The 24,103-nt window shown below is 43.8% G+C and overlaps 1 protein-coding gene across 5 annotated transcripts in view; it reads left to right on the top strand.

The window, feature by feature from the left end:
- The window catches only part of ENPP2 (ectonucleotide pyrophosphatase/phosphodiesterase 2), a 98,007-nt gene extending 93,514 nt beyond the window's left edge, over window positions 1-4,493 (top strand). For all 5 annotated transcript variants that reach the window (XM_036031377.1, XM_036031376.1, XM_028533817.2 and 2 more), the window contains one exon: window positions 3,893-4,493. In XM_036031377.1, coding sequence (XP_035887270.1) covers window positions 3,893-4,063 — 171 coding nt within the window. In that variant the 3' untranslated portion in view covers window positions 4,064-4,493. The remainder of the gene's footprint in view (window positions 1-3,892) is intronic.
- The last annotated feature ends 19,610 nt before the right edge of the window (window positions 4,494-24,103 follow it).

The following is a 24,103-nucleotide window of genomic DNA, read 5'->3' as shown; positions in this document are numbered from 1 at the left end:
ACTTATGTGAGGGACTCTGGGAGACACACAGTCCCTGCCCTAGGCGGCCTGCAGTGGGGGGAGCCAATGAAACGGGCACAGAAATTGCTACATGAAGAGGCAAAGTGCCGCTGAATAACTTCAGCAGAGATCATCGGCTCCGCGGCCAACTCGGCTCTTGGACAGCGGTTTCAAGTGAAAGAGAAGATTGGGCTATGAATATCCAAAGCAAAATAAGGGGTGCAGGAAAAAAAAAGAAATTTAAAATATGGCCAAGAAAGCTAATTAAGTTTGGCCAGAATATTGGAAATGAGAGTAATAGTGGGAGGTAGGATTTTAAAAAAGTCTTTTCAATGACAGTTGACATCTAATATGATATTAGTTTCAGGTCTATAGCCTAGTGATCCAATATTTATACAACTTACGAAGTGCTCACCCCGATAAGTCTACTACCCAGCTGGCACCATACCTAATTACTGTGCCAGTTATATATATATAACTGGCAATTTGGATAAGGTTTTAAAACTTGCTTGAAACCAAATTTAAAATTAAAAAATTGTAATAATAGTCACAGTAGCAGCAATAGTAGCTCTGACCATTTATCAAGTACCTGTGACCACCCAAGAACTCTGCAGGTCCTTTACATATATTACTTCTAATTACCTGGTCACCCTATGGGGCAGGTCTATGTGCTCTCCTTGACCTCCTGCTATTAACCAATGAGCAACCTATAGCTGTTAAATGAAAGGTATGTGAGTTGGTTACCTGGTTAGTCAGTAGGAGAGCGGAGCTTTGGATTCAAGGCCTCTTAACTCCAAAAATCTACCCTCTTTCTAGTTTATCAGATTTCCATAGTGGAACCATGGGACCTTAGGAATTTTTCTTACCGCACAGGCATTAAAAAGCCACGGAAATGTTTAAGCATAAGAGCAATCTTGTAAGCTCTGCTGTAGGGAGGTAAGTTTGAATAGAAGCAGACCAAGTGCGGTGCTCAATGGCCTTTGGCAAGATTCATTTCCTGGGATTGAGGTCACAACTTGAAATGGGGCTGTGGTCTTGGAAATTGAAAGAAGGGTGGAAGGCAGCGGTATTACACCAGAAGCATCATTAAGATCTTATAAGTAATTGGATGGGAGGCGGAGAAGCAAGGGAACTGCAGGAGAGATGAGTTGTCATCAACTAATTGGCTTGACCTTCTCAATTTTGATGGGTTATAACCACAAGGGTAGCAGATGGTGCACCAGAACAGTATAATTCCTCTGTATAACGTGATACCCTGTATTTGAACTTCAGATCCACCAACAACTTGTGGCGGGGGTGTACAATTTTTTGCAAAAATGTAAACACATGTGTTATGGAGTGAAATGTAAAATGGCCATGCATTTTTAAGACAAAAGGGAGACTACAAAGAACATTTCAGACTGAGAACGGGCCATCGAGGGTGTATCTAGGTGTCTAGGGACTACATATTCAAGTTCCTCTGTCATTAGGGGAATTTGGTGATGGGAGGATTTTAAAATGTTCTTCTAAATACAGGTCAAAGCAATCCTTTAAGTCGCCACAAATTTTTTTGTCTGACAAATGAAATCCACTAAAGCCCTCGTAGTCTGTCTCTCCTTCCTCATTCCTGATTCTGCATAGAGTTCAGAGGTGTTTCTTGTAGAGTTCATGGCCAGGGACCTTCTTATTGAAAAACGCCTTATCCACCTAGAGTCCTGTCCTTGCTTTGGTGGTCACTTTAAAACTTCCAAGGCTTGCATTCACAAACTCAGTTGGGATAAAGTCACGGAGAAAAGGCAGCCGAACAGTAAATTTTCATAGTAATAGAGACAATAAGCAAACTCATGGATTGTGCTTTTGGTTGCATCCGTGTTCTAAGTTGTCTATTCTTAAAGTTGTTCCTTTCCTTCTTCCCTCCGTTGGTGCACATGACCTTTAATTTGAATTTTATTAGTTTTGCATTTCACCCTAGAGTCTCCCTCAGCAAACACTTCTGTGGACTGCCAGCTAACCTCACACAGAAGACATTTTTTTTCCCACGTGCAGCATGGCTAGTATTTCCTAATAATTGCTTGGGGGCTAGATTTCAGCAGGTGAGAACCAGATGAAAATGTCTTTCGCACGAATTTGGCAAATCACTTCCCATGGAAAGAAATAGCAAACGACAGATTTTCCCCCCTGAATTTTTATACTCCCAGCTGGCCATTATTTAAATTAAAAAAAACTTTTGCACCCCTTGTCCACACAATGGAACGGCCACATTTTCAAAGGAAAAATATGCTTACCGACCACTGAAAAATTAAATAAATGAATTGAATATGAAAATTCTCCCAAAATATAGCTTCATGCTTACTCTGCTTACTCCGAGGGGGTCCTGCAGGGTTTGGAGACCTCCTACTTCGTTAATTATATGGTCACACTGAGGACTGGTCAGTACCGTTGTGGGTAGAGTTATATTTAGATCTTTCCTTTCCTGTGAATCCCAGAGATCTTGGTTAGCTTGGGTTAGGAGGGTGGGGCGTGGAGGGTTAAAGTCCTTACTTCCCCAGTGTGCAAAGCAATTTCTTCCTATTTCTTCATTTTGCCTGGGATGGCCGGGCATCAGTTTCCTGAACCAACACCCTCGTGGTACATATTTAGCACTGGCACAAGCTGCTGTAGCTCCCTGTCCAGGTCTGTGTGGGTTGGAGCTTTCCGAGAAAACCCATTGCAGGTTCTCGGGCTTTGGTTCATTGAGAGCACTAGTGGTGAAAGTGTTGGGCGAGGGCACGTCTGGGCGTCCTCGGCCCTGGGACGCACAGCCGTCCTTCAACTTGTGAAAGACTCTTGGGAGCCAGAGCAATTCCAGGGGCACTTGGGAGTGGAATTATTTGCAAAGGTCCTCCTGCTTCGTGTCTGCTAATGAAGGTAGGCATTGCTCCATAATTCTCAGAGCTCTCAAATATCATTCTTGCTCTTGACTTCCCTCAAAAGTGAAAGAAGTTATTTTTAAAATGTGAGGACCCCTTCTCCTGAATTGCTTTTTAGTTTCAACTTGGACGTGAAATAACTTGATTGGGGTGGGACATCTGATCTGATGAACTTCAGCTCGAATATGTGCTGATGAGGCAGCGGTTGGCACGTAGCCAAGACAGAGATTTTCTTTCTTTTTTTTCCATGACATTTTCCATGCTCTCGTACTTTACCCTCCCCTAGCACCCCTCCGTCTGACCTCCCAGGGAGCAGCTGAGTTGAGCATTATTGTCTTTGTGAGCCAATGGAGAAACTGAGGCCTGCAGAGGTCAACCGGTTTGACCAAAGCCTCATAGCTGGAAAGTGGCAGAGCCACAGTCCCAACCCAGGTCTCCTGGGCCCCAAAGTGCCAGGTGTGTCCGTTAAGCTGCTTCAGGTCAGACTCGTATTCAGCTGCCCATTCATTGCAGTCAAATAGACGGCATAGCTGGCATAGCAGGCTCTTCTGAAAGACGAGGGACGCCCATACGTGATTTTGTGTATTGGGCACAAACTCTTCCCTTCCCTTGGGGGCATTCCGGATCACTTGTGCTCTGGGCACAATGCTGTCATTTGACAGCAGGGAAAAGGAACAAATTACTGAATTCCCCAAGACTTTTGGTTTTCCTAATTTTGATTTATATTCTGAGAACTGATAGAATCAGATGCCCTTTCACACCCCATGTCTTGTTTATTTGGTACAGCTAATTGCTGTTGAAAACGTTGGCAGCTGAGGGCAGGTATCTGTGGCGCGTCACTGACAGGAATGCGGTCGAGTGGCGGGGGAAGGCCAGGAAGGAGTTGCACACCTTGGCCCTGGGTGCGGGAGTGCATCAAGGTCGTTCGTGGTCGTGGAGCAAACGGACCGTGTGGAGAACCTCTGGAAAATTCTGATGCCGACTGCATTCTGTTTCCATTGCAGAGCTCAGAGGATGAGTCGAGATGGGTAGAAGAGCTCATCAAGATGCACACAGCGCGTGTGCGAGACATAGAACATCTCACCAGCCTGGATTTCTTCCGGAAGACCAGCCGCAGCTACTCAGAAATTCTGGCGCTAAAGACGTACCTGCACACGTACGAGAGCGAGATCTAACGTTCTGCTCCTCCGCAGGGCCGTCTTGTCAACTGGTGTATATTTTTATATTGTGTTTGTATTTATTAATTTGAAACCAGGACATTACAAAATGTTAGTATTTTAATCCTGTACCAAATCTTGCATATTTTGCCTGAATGACTCCACTGTTTTTCTCTAATGCTTGGTCTAGGTAGCCTCGTGCTCTGCGTAGAGCTTGTAATAAATACTGCAGCTTGCGTTTTTTAGTGGGAGCTTCTAAATGGTGCTGCAGACTTGAGATTTGCATGGAAGAAATGCTAATTTTCCAATGCACAGTTACGACATGTAGTCCTGTACTGTATCAAAATACTGATTTTGTAAAGTTGCATTTATTTACTGTTAATTATGACAGACGTATTTAAGCCTTATAAACCAATCTTAAATATAATAAATCACACATCCAGTTTTTTCCTGGTTTTCTTTGGCCTTTATTTTGCCCATGAATTAGTGTTGGCTTCTGGTCTCTTCACGGCATGAAAAGTAAAGAGATTCTCACTTATCTCTTTTTAAAATATTCTGAAGTTTGGAAGAGTAATTTCTTTTGATCAAGTTGGTTCAAAGCTCAGTTGAGACTCTATTAAGCATATATGCTGTATAAGGTGTCCACATAAGATCTGTGGACAATATACAGAGAGTGAAGACAGTGGGCTAAGTTATAGATATAAAAGAATAATTAACCAGTCAAGGTCGATAGTAACATGTGCCAAGTAAACATTTCTAATAATAATATAAAAACAGAATGGTCTGAATGGTAGGTGGAGCAATTTTACATGGACACAGTTATGGCTTTAATAATGAATCACAGAGTAAGGAAGTCATTCGAATGTTTTCAATCTTGATTGTGTCATGGGCAAAGGCTCTCCTTAGTGTTGTGATATCTATTAACAGTGGCCAATCCCCCTTTTTAAAAAAGAAAACAGCATATTGTTTTGTTTGCATTGTGTTAGTTTTTATGGTTTCCCCCTTTATGATCAGTGAAATGGGCTTCAGATTTCTAGAAATTAAAAAAATTAAGAAGGAAGACGTGTCAAATAAAACATACATTACAACAAAAGTAGGACAGATGGTACAGGCATGTGGGAGAAATCACGAAAGTAGTAAGAGAAAAACTGGCGTTTGGGAGACACCTACAGACATGCACCGGAGAAGAGAATATGGTAACACTAATGACACCTGTGTTCATCGGGAAGCTACTATGTTCCAGGCCTGTCTCCGGCACTTTATATGCCTTGTTTCACTGAAAGGCGAGAAGCTCAGGAAAGACTTTATGAAAAGGGGAAGAACAAAGATGGGAATGGAGAAGAATGCTTGAATTGAACTTTGTTGTTTGGGGTAGGATAAAAGCTTGGTAGACACCAATTGGAATATGACTCCTCCTTTATTTAATAGTCAATAATGATTTATTGAGCATCTACCATATGCCAGTACCTATCCTTGCCACAGGGGATAAAAGAGTAAGTAAGATAAACATGGTTCCTGATGTTGTAGAGCTTACTTTAAGGGGAGAAAGAGACCTCTTCTAAAATCCCCATGGTTTAGCTGTGACATGTGCTTTGACATAAGGACACAGGCATGGACTGAAGGGCTGGAAAGAGATGAGCCCTGTCAATGTGTTACAGCAAAGGCTTGGACGATAAGAAGAGCTGGCCTCAAGAGGAACAGGGACAAGAAGCAAGCGCGTGGCCAAGGCCCGGGGGTTGGAAAGATCTGGGGATGTGTGACCGCCTGAAAGAAAACAGTATGCCAGGGCACAGTGGGAAGACTGGTAGGGACCAGGCCAGTAGGTCTTCTAGACCCCCATTGCAGAATTTTGCTTGAGTTCTATTTAAGTGCAATGGAAAATCATTGAAAATTCTCAAGAAAGGTGTGACAGAGCCCTGGCTGGCATAGCTCAGTGGATTGAGCACGGGCTGGGAACCAAAGTGTCCCAGGTTCGATTCCCAGCCAGGGTACATTCCTGGGTTGCAGGCCATAACCCCCAGCAACCGCACATTGATGTTTCTCTCTCTCTCTCTCTCTCTCTCCCCCTCCCTCCCTAAAAATAAATAAATATTAAAAAAAAAGAAAGGTGTGACAGGATCGAACTTTTCAGTACACTGACTTTGATTATGCAATAATTACATAATATAATCTAAATATAATTCTGCATAAAATGCATCCGAGAACAGAGGGTCCACCTATTCAATGCAGTAATTCTGTCTCCCATCAGAATTACAAGGGAGAAGGGTCAATTCCGTTTTTCTTCATAGGTGCAAGCTCCTTGTTCAGCTATATTTCTATATCACCTCAGATTGAACTCTTTTCAAAATAGGTTACACCCAAGGTTTTTGGGGAGAGCAGTTGCAAATTTAGTTGCATACCACTGCTCTATTTTTATCCTTGGTCAAGTCTTTCTTTCTCATAAATAAACTCCATATCCAGAGAGAACATCAACCACTGTGTATTTCAGGTGAGTGGCTTTGCAGATAAACACATGTCATTAATTGTGAGGTTATTTATGAAAGTCTCTGAATGGACAGGGACTCTATTAAAATGAGGTCTGGGAGACTATTTTAAGTTGGGGTGTTTTTTTTCTTTTTAAGATTGAGACCTTGGTCCATTCATGCTTTCACTGAGCAAGTTGACAACTGCTCTGCTAGCACGGTGGTCCTGCTCTAGTGGATGTATTCAGAAACTGCCTTTCTAAAATGAACTCACTGAAATAGCGTAAACCAGGAAAGCAGCCACATCGTTTCTAAGTGCAAAAGCATTCTGAATTGTTTTTAGGAGAGTTGGCTTAAAAAAAAGTCTCTGAACAAAAGTGGTGTTTGGTGCCATTTGGGTTTGCATAACTCCCCAAGGGCCACAGCCCACAAATCCCAGATCCCGTTTTCCCTTGTGGTTTTGGGGAAGAAGGGGATGATTCCTCCTCTTTGTATTCCTCTTACTTCATCTGTCTCTCACTATCTCTTTGCTGAGTCAGGACCCAGCTGCCTTGTGGGTGGGAAGTGGTGAAAGAGATGGGAATTCTCCCATAGCTTTGAGCAGAGGGGCTGTGTGGGACAGTGAGGAACAAGATTTAGATGTTTGAATTTGTAGGCTGGGTAAATACAGATTGTTGGAGGCCCAGCTGAGATTGGCGGTGTTTCCTGTCTAGGTTGCATTTCTTTTTGCAGGGAGAGGGTGAGGGACTGCATTTCCAGAAAGCTCTGTTGACCATAAAAAACAGAATTGCCTAGGTATTCCATCACCAAAAGGATGTATTTGCGGGGGGAAGGAAAGGGTTGCAATCCAGTGTGTGGAGACATGGTGAATCATATGTGTGCACTGCACTGGACAAAGATGGAGGAGTACTTTACAGAGGGGAAGAGGAAGTTAAGGGGAGGAACTGTTAATACCACGGAGCCCTGTTGTAAACTCAGAGTTCTTCCTGGAGGGCTCTCCTGATGACAGAGAGTGAGAACTCCTCCCATAATCCCTAGCTCCTCCCATAGATCCTCCTGAATGGTTATGTCCACATTAAAGTCTCTGTCATAATTTTATCATCCTATGACCTTGACCCCTCTTGGCAAGGATGCCCAGTTTGGGTTGAAATGTCAGAGTGGATATGATGTCCCTGCCCTAGAAAATTTTGCACCCTGGCTATTTGGAATGGGCAAAACTCCAATCCGTGTGTGAGCTCTGGGTACTGTGTGTGAGCTCCTCCTTCAGGTGGTTCTTTCCCTGCCTTTGGGTAGTTTTCTCATGCAGAGTTTCAGGGACTGATGGGTGCTCCCCCGCACCCTTGAGGCTGTCTGCAGCACTCTGGAAGAGGAAGACCACCAGAGATTAACACAGAAGCAAGGAGACAGGCCACATTAGGCAATGGTTAAAAACTGGAGATTTGTAGTTACATGGCCTTGGGCAACTTAAAATCTAAGTTTTTTCATCTGTAAAGTAGCAAAATTGCACCCACTTCTCAGAGATGGCATAAGGATTATGGCAGGAGACCTCTCCAAAACATAAGTGGGGAAAAAATTCCCTCCATTTTTCTCCCCACTTCCCACAGGGAAGGCATGCCCTTTTAAGGTGTTTTCACAGCTTTGGGGCATTTTGCCGAGTTGGGGCAGGGAGCAGAAGTAGTTTGAAATGAATAGATTTTCTGCCATTTGGGAAAACCTAAACCCACTGAAGAGATGGAAAGAAATAGCCATTAAGAGTACCAAGGGCGAGTCTGTGGATCTGCACAGGTGGTGATTACTATACTCCAGGATGTGCTGCAGGATCCTGTTAGGCAGGTGGAACCTCAGGCCCTGGGTGTCCTGGCCATAGCTTGGGAACAGGAGGCAGGCAAAGCTCAAGGGACCTGGAGCCATTTAGAGCAAAGGCGTGCATGCCTGTTACAATTCTCCCATTTTCCATTTCCCGGATTGTGGTGTGACCCTGGGGAAAGATGGGAGCCTCAGGAAAGACTGAATTCAAACATTACATAAGCCACATAAGCTGGAAGCTGAGATTAGAAATAAAATTTATTGCAGGGAAATAAAATTGTATTTCTGGTTGAGCGAGATGCATACGGGCTACATTTGGAAGTCAGGTGTTCAATAAATATTAGTTCAATGAAATCAAGCCAGGAAAAAAGGAAAAAAAAATGGAAGGAGCAGCCTGAGAGGTAAGTGAGAATGTGAAAAGGGAGAGAGTATTGTGAAACCCAAGAATAAAGGCACTTTCAAAGTGGAGGAAGTGGTTGGTGATGTCAAATGCCAGAGGGAAGTTCGACGGGAATCTGAAAGCATCCATTGAATTTTGCAAGAAGGTGGTCGGTCATCTCCGACCTTCCTGGAAGCGCATTTAATGAAGTGGTCTGAAAAGCAGCCAGGCTGTGCTGGGCGGAGGGGAGAATGGGAGACCACACTGGAGGCAGTGAGTGGAGACTGCCCTTTGAAGACACAGGAAATAGGAGAAATGAACAAAAACGCAGGGTGAGGGTAAAGGGCAGGAGGTGTTTCTTTTATTTAGGGTGGGAAAACGCTACTAGAGGCGGTTGAGAAAAAGCGATGATCCCAGAAAGGCACCAACAGGTGAAGCAAGTGAATTGTAAACAAATTTGAAATGGGAAGCCATGGGTGAATAGCGGCATGGGTAACAGATCTGCCCCCTAATGAAGGAGCTGGCACGATCACCTCTTGGGATGCGCGCTAGCCAAGGACGTAGATGCACGTCACACTTTGCAAAACGGTGACCTGGGAACTGGCTTTGTGGTGCCCACGTGATATTTTAAAAATAAATTAGATGCCAAAATATAAAAATCAACCAGTGTCACATGAAAATCCAGATTTTTGGCCTCCTTTAAAACATAAAAATAACAATTTACTTTGTCATTGTTTGTAGGCTACAGTGCCTATCAACCACCGGTGGGCTGCCCTGCAGGCACGCATCTCCGGACTAAGGCGGTGACTGGCAGATGTTTCCTGTCAAAGGCTTTGCCATTCAGTCTTTAATTACTCAATTCTGCCCTTAAAGCCTGAAAGCAACCATAAATTAATGGGCTTTGCTTTGTTTCAATAAACTTTGTGTGTAGACAACTAAATTTGAGGTAATTATATCAGTTCCTTAATTTGAAGTCAAATCTGTTACAGCTGACTCTTTATTCATCAACTGCTTTCTATTTCATGCTTCAAGAAGCAGCGCTCTGCCCTGACAGGTGTGGCTCAGTGGATTGGGCATTATCCCGCAGACAGAAAGGTTACCGGTTTGATTCCTGGTGAGGGCACATGCCTGGGTTGCCAGCTGGGTGCACGCCTGGGGATGTGCAAGAGGCAACCAATCAATGTTTTTCTCCTTCTCTTTCCCTCTCTCTACAAGTAAAAAATAAAAAAAGAATATTGTTTTTCTTTAGATTTTTTTCCCCAACTGTTAAAAATTTTAACTATTCTTAGCTTGTCAGCTGGGCCAAAATGGGCGGCTGATGGGGTATGGCCTTCGGACCACGGTTTGTGGCCGCTGTCGGAGGTTGCCAGCTGCCCCTTTCTGTACACTCTGGGTGGGCTACGAGTTGCCATTTTAAAAACTGTGTTTGTGCTTTTATTTTTTCACACTCACCTGAGTCCATTCATCTGCTATGTCTGCCTGTAGGCATTTGAGTTGGACCCCCATGTAGGATAAGCAGGTGCCGTGACTGAAAGATGTGCAGTGGTAAAGCCAGGCAGGTCTTGGGCAAATCACGATCAGCTGGTCATGCTCACCATGTGTTTTCATTATTTTACATTTCTAGTAGTACTTTGCCATTGAAAAAGCATTGCCATTTTAAAAATTATTTAATTTTATTTTTTTAAAGATTTTATTTTTAGAGAGAGGGGAGGCGAGGATAGGGAGAAAGAAAGGGGGAGAAACATCAATGTGTGGTTGCCTCTCGCATGCCCATCACTGGGGACCTGGCCTGCAGCCCAGGCATATGCCCCAGACTGGGGATCGAACCAGCAACCCTTTGCTTCACAGTCTGGTGCTCAATCCACTGAACCATACCATCCAGGGTGAGCATTTCCATTTTAATCAACTGATTTCATAATCTTTAATAATTTTTCATCTCTTTCCTTTCTTAAGGCTTCACTTTACCACCTCTGTAATATCTCAAGTCAGTGTTAGAGTTTAATCTGTGTATTTATTTCCCCCATGTCAAAACAGGGGGTCTTGTCTTGTTCATCACTATTTTCAGAGAACTTTGCATAGTGCCTCACACAGATTTGATTATCATAATGTGATAGATGAGTGGCCGATGAACCTTACTCTATCTTCACCCTCTGGCAGTCCCAAGTGCACTGGGACAAATTGGTCACCTGAAAATCCAGAAGTGAAGTATAGGAATGGACCTATTTTATAGATGAGGAAGCTAAAGTTCAGAGATGTGAATTCGCTTGCCCGAGATCACAGGTCTGTGACAGAGCTGGGATCCCAAGCAACATCTGTTCAAGGTCAGGTCCAGAGTTCTCAGTCATGACCCGACGTTCTTTCTTCTCTCCTTTAGCTACACTGGATGTGAGGGAGTCGAGCTGTCCACTCCCAGTAGGAAGATGGTCGAGCAGGTTCATAGCCATTTGAGGTTTTTTTAAAAAGATTTTTATTTATTTATTTTTAGAGAGGGAAGAGAGAGAGAAACATCAACGTGTCGTTGCTGGGGGTCATGGCCTGCAACCCAAGCATGTACCCTGGCTGGGAATCGAACCTGCGACACTTTGGTTCCCAGCCCACGCTCAATCCACTGAGCTACGCCAGCCAGGGCCATTTGAGTTTTTTGTTGGAGTGGGAAGCAGGTTGATTCAAATTCTACCCCTTATTTAACACCAGAAGAAAATATCTTTTATTTTCCTAGTGAGAAAATATTTTTAACTGGGAGTTAGAAGAGAGAGAGGAGGAGAGATCTGATCTCTCTCTTTCCTTCTACTCTAAAAGCACAAGATGAGCTCAGTGCTGTCAAGGTCATAGCAAACAGCTCTCTGTTACTTGCACAAACCCACATCCCATGCAGCAGATCCTCGAATAACATCCTTCTGAAACAAGTAGGATAAAATATTCCCCCAATTGCTCCATTGAGTCAAGCCCTCTCAGAACAAATTACTCCATCAGTGTAAACCCTCCCAGAACAAATTGCTCCAAGTCCTGCCAGAGCTACAGCAGTTATCAATAGTTATAAAACAATGGTCCAGGAACTACCCTGACTTCTTTTAAGTTTGTTTTTCAGATCTAAAGCTAAGCCACCAACCACAGAGACAAACTCAACACCAGGTTGGGAAATTTCCTTTCTGCATCCCATAGTAAGTGCTGCACAATCCCAGGACGCTGGGCTCTGTTGATGTGGACCTGGGCATCAGTGTTCCAAAAGAGGAAAAGCCTGCTAACCTGCCTCCTGATTGGTCAGCCCCAGCAACTTCCATGTTCCCAAGCCATAAAAATCCTAAGCCCCACACTTGGGGGGCAGAACCTGGGGCCCTATCTTAGGGTTCTTGCCCTTTGCGGAGCTGCAATAAATTTGGCTTTGCTATTGTTCCTGGTCTCAGTTCTGTATCAGGAGGCAAGAACCGAGACTTGTCGGTAACAATTTTGTTCAAGGTTGTCTTATTACAACGTTAATGAGATTCCACGGGAACTTGACTCTTTTTTTCTATCAATTAACCTACGGCAAAATTGGTTTGAGTATATGCCGTTCTGCTTAAAGTTGTAAGATTATCTACATTAAGTGAGGACTTAATTGTATATCTGTTGACATGATAAATAGTTCTGTTGCTCTGAATTCAGGTAAAGCATCCCCCTTTTGCACTTGCAAACCAGAAGTTTTTTTCCCAAGGAGACACAGACAGTTTCATGAGATTTGAACATAGAAGTGCCGGTTTGTCTTTGGCAACACGTGCACTTAGGACCCGTCCTCATGATGACAGGAGTCCAAGTATTTGGGGGCAAAGTTAACTCCTGAATTCAACCCTATTTTGCTCCTGAGAAAGTTTTATTGACAATAATAATAACAAGAAGGTAGCTTTTATAGGCTCAGAAATGGGGATGTTCAGGGGTGGGTGATACTTGGGGTTCGGTAGTGAAAATGTGCCTTTTGTCTGTGTGTTATACTTGAACTAGGCCTTAATAAGAGTGACTTCAGAGAGTGGTCCGAAGCCTTGAAGGATCTTAGGAACAGGAACAACTAGTATTATTATGGCACTTCCTTCTGGGTCCCAAGAAGCAAAGCCATCTGGGCACCGCCTTAGGGGTGTGACCAAGTGGGGGAACTGGGTGCTTTGGTATTGAGTGAACTCTCCCATTAAAAAGTGCTCCCTTCTGAGACTTGACTTGGGGTGGTGAACCCATAATACAATATACAGATGATGTATTATAGAATTGTACACCTGATACCTACATCATTTTGTTAACCAATGTCACTTCAATAATCTTAACTTTAAAAAATAGAAAAAAGGGCACTCCCTTCTATTACATTTTCTATGTGTCTCCAAATCTAGCTTTCACACCACTTCTGTTATCTTTATCCTATTAACATATGACCTTTAAAATGTTATTAGCAGCTGTGTTTGAGAATGTACTGGCAGTGAAATACTCGTTCCTGTTCTAATGACCCCTCCCTTCCACAAGCTGAGCTTCTGGAGTTGGCCTAGTTTAGTTTATTCAAAGTTTTGGCTTCCACAAACTGTGGGACAATGATACTTCTTGCCCCCTCCCCCGTGGTGAGTTTCCACTTGGGGTGACGAGAAGCAGACAGCTGGAGCCAATAAGATCTGGGTGGCCAAGAAAGTATGAGGAGGATGCACAGTCTTCATATTATAATGCCTTAGCTATAATAATAGCTGTGTTCCGTGTATTAAAATAATTTCTGACCTTGGAATAGAAAGGGTTTTATATAGGAAGCGTAAGTTGGCATTTTGTTCAGTGCATGAAGATGGTTACCTCTGGGTTTGCATTGCTGCATCTCTTTCTTCTAGTCGTCTCGAGGTCTTCTTTGGGGATTTCTCCCTGGGGAGGAGGAGAAGGTGGCTCTTTTCTGTTACTGGTCTGGCCTGGTAAGAAACGGAAGGCCTGCTCAAAGGGGTTGGGGAAAGAGAGAGTCCAACAAAGACATCATTTGCAAGGGTTAAGGCAAACCAGCCACGCGTTTGAGAACTCTTGATTCAATTTCTAACTTTTTGCCACCTGACCATCTCCACTAGTTCAGCTCTTCTGTGTGCCACCTGGTCACAAGGCTGGCCGCCCGCCCGGTCCCTGTGCTGTCCTCACTAGCTTCCCCTCAGTGCCTGGCTCCCTCGGTAGCACCTATTGGTCCTTGACCGACTTTAACCTGGCCGCCAGCACCCCTCAAGTGCTGTACCCAGCCACTGGGCTTGTCTTATTGCTCTGAACTTTTTCAGTTAAAGGATAAACTGGAGGATCCTGATTCTGTGGGAAGCTGGGGAGATGCCTCATTCATTTCTTTTTTCTGAATACCCACGAACCAGCTCACTCAGCTGCTTTAGAAGAGCCAGGGCCATTGCTCCAGAGGCCCCCTCTGTTAAGCTGGTAGGTTCCTCACTTGTAGAGGCTGGTGGAGGAGGGGAAGGCAAAGGAGAGAGAGTGTGGTTTGATTACAGTATAACTTTCCTCCCTCTGGGAGCATTTCAAGTGTATTTTACAAATGTCAGGGAACCAATGACTCATCAAACAGTCGAGTGCTGGTTTTGGAAAAGGGAGAGGAAGTCACTGCTTTGGAGCTCAGTGATGGATTTGCACTAAGGTAAGATCTTATCGCACCGGAGGGACTGAAATGTTGGCAGTCATCCCTTGCTCTTTTCGGAGCCCGGGAGAGGTGCCTGCCACGTCCCCCAGGTCTCAGGGGCGGGGTGACGCATTTGTAGTCAGGAACCATTTAGCCAGAGCCTTCCAATGGCAGCGCTTCTGTGTTTTCCAGAAACAAGGAGCTGAGACTAGGAAGTGAAACCCCCATGTTCTCAGGACAGAGAGGTGGCAACGCTCCCCTTCTGTCCCACAGCAGTGGCGAAGGCGAGATGGGCAGAGCATGTGTCGCTTGGTTAGCCTAGGCAAATATGAGCTGCAGAAGAAAAGCAGCTGTGAGAGAGAATCTTACCAGACTTTTCTTATCTCTGTTTTCCTTGTTGAGCTTGGGAAGAACGAGAGCATTAATGCAGAGATTGCCAGAGCGACACAAGCACAGAGAGGAGAAAACAACAATGAATGGGATTGTTCAGCATGAACTACAGGCCCTTAGGTAACACGCATGTGAGCTTTGTTACCTACATGTCACGAGTTGCACATGTGGTTAATGAAATTGATGTGTTGCGGTAGAGATAACACACTGAGACCAAAAGACCTATGACTCTTTCTCTCCCTTCTCCCCGCTTTCCTTTCAGCCTTGAACAAAGACCATAATTTTCTGACCACTTCTGCATCCTTCAGAAAGTTTGGACCTCTCCTGCTGCATCTGTTTTGTGGTGGTTGTTTCTTTTTTAAAATAATGATGAGGTGTGTGAAGAGGCTTGTGCATGTTTGGTGGGCGATGGGGTTTTGGAAGAAAGTCCTGTGGTCGTGGGGCCTGTTGAGCCTCGGCTTAGAAGGTCCTGGCGGTGGAAATTGCAGAAAGGGAGTGGGGCAGGGACCTCAATTGTTGGCAGCCAGTGTTGGAGGCCCCGCTTAGGATGTGGCTTACACATGGCAACTGGGTCCCGGCTTTTGGCCTTCGCTGTAAGTCTGGGGTGCCAGGAAGAGGGCCGCTCAGTAGCCTGTAACACCTACGTGTGAAGAGGGAGTTTAGCTGTGGTCCTCAGACCCACCCTTTTCTCCTTGCTCCTCTCCAATTTGCCTTTTTCTCACAGGGACGAGAGCAAAAGTCGTGACTTGATGTTCTGTTTTTCCGGATCTACAGCTAGAGAAATCCACACAATGGGACACTGTGGTAGCACAGGAAATTCACAGTCACACCCTCATATGGTCCTCCTTACGGCCCATCCGCTTTCTCCCCTACTGTCCACAATGACCAGTCACTCTGACCCAACATCTGACCATGTTTTATGTGATTTTGCTTGGAGCTTCTGATATCTCCTCCTGCTTTCAGAGGAAACTGACGCCATCAGACCAGAACATTTTCAAACGATACCTGTCCCTTGAGCTCCTGTTACATTATTGGGGTGTTCCTCCGCCTACGGCTAACCCCTCTTTGTGCTTTAGATTCTACCTGTCCTTCTGTCCTCATAGGGATGTTACACTATCAATGAGTCCTCTCAACTGGATCTTTCCATAAATAGTTAAACACGCTTAACTCTCTTCAGTTTAAAAAACAAAATTCCCTTGTACTAGTATATTTTTCTCTCTTCTGACTATTCTTCTTCTAATACTTCTCTAATCCTTTCCAGTGTAAGGAGCCCAACTTCTCACAGAAATGATCTACACTTGGGGCCGCCATTTCCTTTCTATGCCGTCTGGCTTCTGCCCTCACGCCCCTCCCACGAACTCTTTAATGTCACTGATGACGTCATGCCACTTACTCCAACGACCATGTTTCAGTCCATATCTTCTTGACCTCAGTGTCTGACACTACTGGTTCTTGCCTCCTTCCAGAACACTCCAAGATGCCCCACTCTCTTAGGTTGCCTCCTCCATCCTGGCTGATGCTTCTTTCTCTTCGCAGCATCTCTCTTTTCTAACCTGCCATTAAATACTAAAGTGTTTCTCAAAGCGGGGTCTTGGACCTCCATCTCTTCATTTTTCTTCCTCTCTGTTTTCTCTCAGGAGTCTCTTTGATGTTGTGCACAGCTGCCATTACCACCTCATCAGGGATGACCTCCGAACTTGGTCTCTGGTCTAGATCTCACCTCAGAGCCTCACAGTTGTATATCCACATTTTTATTCAGTATCACCACCTGCATATTTTAAGGCTACACCATTATATACAGGAAGATGTATAACCTTTTTCCAAGCCCAGTTTTACTTTTAGTATTCTCCATTTCAGTGAAAGACATGACCAGACAGAACTTAGAAATCGTTTTTGCCATTGTCTTTGATTTACCCCACCATCACTAAAGCTGTTCATTTTACCTTTTTCTTTTTCCTTCTCACACCTGGTCTGTCTTCATCCTAGTGCGAACCACTCCCACTTCTCACCTTCTCGCCAGAGTTCCTGTAAGAGCTGGCTGTCTGGTCTTCCTGAGTGTGTCCTGGCCCTCTTGTAATCCACTCTTCATTCTACAATGAGAGTGATCTCTTCAAATGTCAATCTGATTATGGGAACTGATCTTCTCCCCTCTGTTCTTCCATCGACTACCTACTTAAGAGTCTTTAACACTCCTTTGCTCTTTGTAAGACAAACAAACAAAAAAGAACACAGAAAACTAGAGATGCTTAGTATGGCCAACAGAGTCATTTCTTGTTTTGTCCCTGCCTCCCTCTCCAGCTGAGAGTCCCACCATGTTCTCCCTCACTTCCTGTGGTCCAGTCACCCAGGTCTCTTGTTTCTCTGTTAGGTCACGTTCCACATGGACACAGGGACTTTGCACATGCCATTTCCTACTCTTCCTAGGAGAAAACTTTCTTTGTCTGCCTAGTTCCCTGGAACTTACTCTTGTGCTCTCAAGATAAACATCATGTCCTCAGCATTTCATGACCCCCCCACATGGATCAGGTTATTGTGTTATGTAGTAGTACAGTGTCATAGCGCTCACCTCTGTTTGGGGGAATACATTCATCTGGGCTCAATATCTGTCTTTCTGACTTGACTGTAATAGAGAGCAGTGGTTTGCTGAGCATGGTATCCCCAAAATCCAGCACAATATTTCATACTTGAGAAGCACTTAACAAATACTTGTTGAGTGAGTGAATGAGAAGTTCTGTTGGACCGGCCCCACTGTCTTCATCTTACAGATGAAGAGACAGAGGCTTACGCAGTAATAAATGGTGGAGTCATGTGGCCAACACAAGTGTATCTGACTCCAGAACCCAAAAGGTACCTGTTATTACAATAGTTTGTAGAGTTACTAGAGAGGAACGCTCGTCACAGTGCTGTGCGTGTGTGTTTGCTGTTGCCGTTGTTTTGAAACACAGAACTAAAGTACAAAATAACTTGTTAATGGCTTATGTCACCTTAGTTATACCACAGGTTGCCATTAAGAGAAAGACCTAGGTGATGTAGAATTCTTTGTTAAACAGGGCCCGTGTGATCTCAACACAGCTTTAACAGGGTGAGATTAAGGAAGGTTGACCATATGCCTTGATTTACACTTGTTGTCTTGGTGTAATTATTAATAGGACTCTTTTGAAGTCTCAGAAGTGTTTCACATGGGGCCACCCATGATATGGGCCATCCTGTTTATAGGTGAGGTGGCTGGGCCAGTTACACAGGTCCAAAGCTAGGAACCTTAGATTTTAGCTCGAGCTCTGCCTTTAGATTTGGTTGTGGCAAGTTACTTTAGTACATTTGAAAGGCTGGGTTCTTCTTTTTTTTTTACCTTTCTTTTTTTTTAAGTTTTTTTTAAAGACTTTATTTATTTATTTTTAGAGAGGGAAGGGAGGGAGATAGAGAGAGAGAGAGAGAGAGAGAGAGAGAGAGAGAGTGGGAAACATCAATGTGTGGTTGTTGGGGGTCATAGCCTGCAACCCAAGCATGTACCCTGACTGGGAATCGAACCTGCAACACTTTGGTTCACAGCCTGTGCTCAATCCACTGAGCTACGCCAGCCAGGGCTGGCCAGGTTCTTCTTAGTCTGCATTTTTTGTGGTTTTTGTGAGATTTTTAAAATAACACATTACAAATAGGTAGGTTTTCAGTAGGCATGAATCGAAGGGCCCTCTAACCTTAAGGAACACATAAGCTAGGCCACAGAGATATCAAAAGTGCATAAACTGCCCTGGCTGGTGTGGCTTAGTGAATTGAGCACCAGCCTGCAAACTGAAAGATCACCAGTTCAATTCCCAGTCAGGGCAAATGCCTGGGTTGTGGGCCAGGTTCCTGGTTGGGGGCATGTGAGAGGCAACCGACTGATATATGTCTTGCACATCAATGTTTCTCTCCCTCTCTTTCTCCCTCCCTTCCCCTCTCCCTAAAAATAAATACATATCTTTTAAAAATGCATGAACTATTCAGGAGCATACGAAACTTAGTTGGAGGGGGCAGAAATAGGTTTAAGAAAGGCTAGAAATGAGATGTTAGGCTGGGAAATGATTGGATTGGGGAATCATTTATTCCACAAATATTTTAAACACCTATTTTGTGCCATATACTATGCAGAATATTGGGGTACAAAGACAAAAGACTTGATCATTGATTCAGTAGCAATCCATAAGTTAACAATTGTAATAAATGCAACATAAATATTAGAATGGCTATATGTTCAAGAAGGATACATTTAAATCATAATGAAGGAGCTTTTAAGTCTTTCTGGGTGTGGAAGGATGAGCATGCATTATAGGGGAAGTATTGGGTCTGAGACTGAAATAAGGAACAAATGACTGGCTGAATGCAGAGTATTCAATGCCAGGACCCATGTCTTACCCATTTCCAGAGCCTATTATGGTGCCCAGCAAATGAAGAACCATAAAACGTTGGGGTCTAGCACGAGGTGGCTACAGGGGAGGTAGAAGATGGGGGAGCAAGGAAGGAGAGGAAGGAAATGATGACAGTGCAGAGGCTGAACTTGAAGACTGCGCTGGCATCTTCCACATCCTGCTTGAAAACACTGCGTCTGCCTTTGAAGTGTGCTAGCCTGCAATCAGGAGAGTGTAGACATCAGCAGGATCTGCCTCAATAAGCAGAATCAGAAATTTCTATTCTCATTACTTTCAGGAACGTAAAAGGTTTGCTTGTATTTTAGTTTAAGGGACAGGCTGCAGATTTAAAGGTGTCTTGATCTTCTCTGGAACCTTTTTGCTCATCTTTAATTGAAAAGGATATTTACTTGTAAGCGGAATTCTCAGAGCAACCCAGCTATGCTTCTCTGTGACACATGCTCTCATTTCACCTTGGCAGGCTGGTTTCATTAGAAATAATCCGCCGTGGGGGTAATGTTAACATAATATTGCTTCTAAACTAGGCACAGTTTGATGAAAGATTTGGATGTGCTTGGTGGGTTGCTGTTCCAATTTCAGACGTTTGCTGGCATTCCCTGAGAGCCTGCCAAGAGCAAGGGATGACAGCTAAATGGGCTTTTCATACGCTGAGTGTGGCAGTGGGGGGTTAGCCTTGTGACTCTCTTTAAAAGCCTTGGGGGAGTGATGATCGAAAGTCCTGAACTCCTCTGAGAAATGTTATTTCAGACGAGCCCTTGCCAGTTCCAAATGTGCCAGTTACAATGTAAAGATGAATTAGGTGATCTCGTACATTTACGCACTGTTCAGTCCAATCGTCGGAGCAATGTGACGCTCATTGTCCCATTGGAGCCTATTGGTGACTCTGGGTTGTCGTCAGAAGCAGCCTGACTCTGGACATTTTATGGATTTTACAGATGAGGTCTAGGTTTAGAGAGAATAACTTGTCTGTCTTTATTTGCACAGGTAATTAAATGTTTATGAGGTCTGGAAATCAACTTGGTCTACTCATTGCCAGTCTAGTGCTTATTATACTTAATCATGAGGTCTCGCTTGGTAAAACTCTAAAATACACTCATCGAATGAATGACAAGTCAGTCTTTGCAGAAGGTTAGGGCCACGCCACAGATGTAGGCGGACAGGCGTAACACAGATAGAAAAGGCACTGAAGGCAGTGTGGCCTTGTCCTTCAAGGCTTGACCTGTGGTGCACCTTCCTGTCAGCACAGTGGTGGCCTTACTGATCCCCTAGTCCAAGTGTGTGTCACCTCAGTATACATGTACCAAGAATCTCCTCCCAAGATACACACAGAGGGCTCTGTAAAAAGTAGGGCATGGCTGTAATGGAGATCTTTTGTGGGTAGAAGTTCCACTTAACTAAAATGTTCTGCCTCACCGGCTTGATGGGACAAATGAAGCTGCGTCTTTAATTTCTTTACTGTTCAAATGAACTGCATCTCAAGGTGCTTTAGCAAAATGACAGTGCTGGTCCAGATTCCCGCACCTGTCATAGCGATTCTTCGAGGGAGAGTAGTTGGATATTCCTATTGTTATCTGCCGCCAAAGGACCTGCTGTTTTAGAACTATTCGGTTTACTCCCGTGCCAAGGCATTATCCTCAAAGTGCTCCCAACAGCTTTGGGATCGAGAACTTCAACATCAGCTGCATGTTCAGCTCGAATCCGTCCTCTTCCAATGAGCAATAGACCTTGGCTTTGAACCTCTGTCTTCTGTCCAGGCCCCATATTTCTTTGCAGTGAGCCTGGTTTGGAAGGCCTTTTGTAGGTTTAAGCTGAGAGCACACCATTCTATCAAAGAGGATTTAAATTTGCGTATCGGAGTGGAAGTTATTGAAACCCTGCCATCCAGGCACTCCTTAACCTGCACACAAAATTTCCCGTGTAGTCACAGTAAAACCTTGAGCTCACCAAAGAGTATCAAGAAGGGGAGGTTTTGGGTAAAGACCCCCAAATGATGGCAATTAATGTTCACTTGCTTTATCTACGTATCTGAGAGAGGAAATTTAAATGATTTTTTTCTGGAACCAAGAAGTCAAGAATTTATTTCCTCAGCATCTTTTACACAGCAAAAAGCAAGAACAAACTATACAAATAGTGCCTGCCTATCAAAGCAATTTGATGTAACAGTGGCCCAGACTATTGAAAAACTTGAAAGCCTTAATAGGACATGAATATTTGAAAAACCTTTTGTATGGGAAGAGATCTTTGCTCTGAAGTTTGAATACCGAATAATCTAAGAGAAAAACCTAACAAATTGTATAGGAATGACCAATTTATGAACATCTGACTTGTCAACCCACATTCAAGCTACCTTTCACTCGATCGTCGGAGTGAGGGAACATAATACTCCATCTTATATTAGAATGGGCAACGATGAGGTAACAGGACGGGTAACGGAGCTCTGAAACCAAGAAGAAACCTGAACTGCATGTTGACCCTAATTTCAGGGCTGCTGTATGCCTCATGTGGAAATGTTGGGTCAATGGTCTAGAGGAGAGAGTGCCGTGAAGTTAGAAGTTACAGGGACAGCTGCAGTGCAGTTGAGCAGCCAATGGCAGAGGGGTGCCAGACCGGTGATACTGGTGCCTTCAGTGACAGTGGGGAGTGTTCTATGGTGGTGACATCAGTGGTAGCTGTGCTGGTATTCTGATTGTGTTTTAATCCATTTCATGCCTTCTGGAACATCAGTTTTCCAGCTTTCCCGTCAATTTTGTGAGGCACCAGTATTCTCCCAATAAATTACTTTTTTATGCTTAAGTTATTCTGTGTTACTCTCTGTCATTTGTAACCAGGAATTGTGACTAGTGCAGGGTATGGTCCCAGAGTATGGTCACGTGTAGTGCAGGAAAATATGAGAACTACGAAACACCTGAATCAGTTAGAATGAAAAGCAATGGAAGTTCAGCTCAAATTCAGGAGTAAGAGTCTGGATACTGATGACACGTGGTTGAGAATCTAATAATTTAGCTCTTGCTCCTGGTCTCTTTGAATGAAACATACATTAAAGATAAGGCCCTGGTAGACTCAGCAGTTCAGTGTCCTAGAATGGAATCAAGACCCCTAGAAATCTGAATCTGTGGGTTAGGGTATGCATTATTTGGGGTCTCAGCGGGAAAGAGATGGTTCACGCACATGGGGTATTTGAAGAGAGTTTAAGAAAGGACTTATTTACAATATTGTGAGTAGGCCTGAGGGCAATCAACAAGGGATGGTGAAGTACCTTGCAGATTGTGACATCTCTTACTTATACCTGCAGGAGTGAGGAGAAGGAACAATGCTAAGAATTTAGAGGGAGCTGCATTTGCAGCTGTAGCTGTGGAAGGTTTTCCAATAGTTACTGTTGGCTTTGGGAAGAGAATCCAGTCCCTGATAACTCATGACCTGGCAGGTTGAGGATCAGGAAATAAGTTCCTTCTTTCTTCACCTGATTCTCCCCTTTGTGCATCCAATTGGCTGGATCCAACCTGAAGATGGAAGGTTAAGTTCACCTGATTGAAGTAGTAATTGGAGATTACCCTTCTGGCCAAAGACCTAGGTGGAAAAGAAAGGCATATGGACTAGGATGGGCAAATGGAAACCATCCATCATAGGGCAGCGGTTTCTAGATAACTTTAAAGTGATTGACCAATTTAAAGCCCTACATTCTTGGCTCGAGAAACAGCCTGAAGTGAGGTATTTCTTATGACTATGGAAAGAGAACATCTTATCTCTTGGAGTCTTAGGGCTGGGATAGCCAAAAAACAAACAAACAGTGGTTCTGTGCTTTGACACTGAACCACTGAACCACTGGTATTATAATACCAGTGCAATTCAAAGTTTCATCAGACTTCTTCTAAAGTCAGGGCAGTGAAAGAAGATGGGACCCATGGATTAGAATGGCAGTATATGGGAGCATTTAGTGTCTAAATTCGTAACCCCTGTGCACATCCATGGACCACTTGAAACAGCTCTTCAATTTCAACTTGGCTCGAGGGCTCTGTAGCTAATTTCCTAACGTTTGTGGGGAAGCCAGCTTCCCCGTTGTCCTCTCTCTTCCAACCTCCTTGACTCTCAGTGTACAAACAGAGTTTGATCCTAGAATACCTGGTATGGGACATTTAAAAAATTAAATCTGAAAGAAGAGATCTTATACTCCAAAAGTATATAAGATTTTACTAATTTGTATAGACAAATTCTAGAATATGTGTGCAAAAATGAATTCTGAAGGAGTTAGATTAAGGATGGAAGATGTTCATTTTATTTCAGGCTGAATTTATTGATATTGGTTCGTTTTCTGGTTATTTGGGGTTCCATGTACAAGAGCAAACAGCTGGGAGTTGTTCTAATTGTTCGTTCACTTGGTTGACTGAAATCTGGACATACATGAAAAAGATGCCAGTTTTATTGTAGGGATGGAATCCAAAGAATTCCAGAGATAGGCAGCTTGGAATGGATGAATTATGTATGACTCATCCACTCATTACCTCATCATGGTCTTCTAGAAGGCCAACATTGCAACTTGACTCTTTCCTTTTTCTTCTGTTTCCTTCCGCATTTTCCATAGGGGTTGATCCCAAGAGCTTTTCTAAAAAAAAAAAAAAAAAATCCTGAGGATGAAATGCCATCTCAGAGTCTACTTTACAAAGAACCTAACCTGTAACACCAGTTCCAGACTCATCCCAGTTACAAAATGGGGAATGTAGACTCAGTTTGTATTTCTTTCCTTGGTGTGTGTGTGTGTGTGTATTTTTCTTCCTTCTCTGTTCTCTTGCTATATCCCATTTCTATATGTAGGTAGATATCATGTATTATTAGGGGCTGACTTTTAGTTCAGTCAAAGTGGCAGAACATCAGAAAGGAGAATGAGCATCATCCCACGATCCTGGACCTGCGGCGGGTTACAGTACCAATACAGCCTCGTTTTGCCTCCCATTAGGAGATGGTGAGAGATCAGTTGTCGTGGGCACAGTTTCATTGTGTTAGACAGAGACAATGTTTTTGGAA

This window comes from Phyllostomus discolor, chromosome 7 (genome assembly GCF_004126475.2).
Source record: "Phyllostomus discolor isolate MPI-MPIP mPhyDis1 chromosome 7, mPhyDis1.pri.v3, whole genome shotgun sequence".
Classification (NCBI taxonomy): domain Eukaryota; kingdom Metazoa; phylum Chordata; class Mammalia; order Chiroptera; family Phyllostomidae; genus Phyllostomus; species Phyllostomus discolor.
This window is presented reverse-complemented; position numbering and strand designations above follow the sequence as displayed.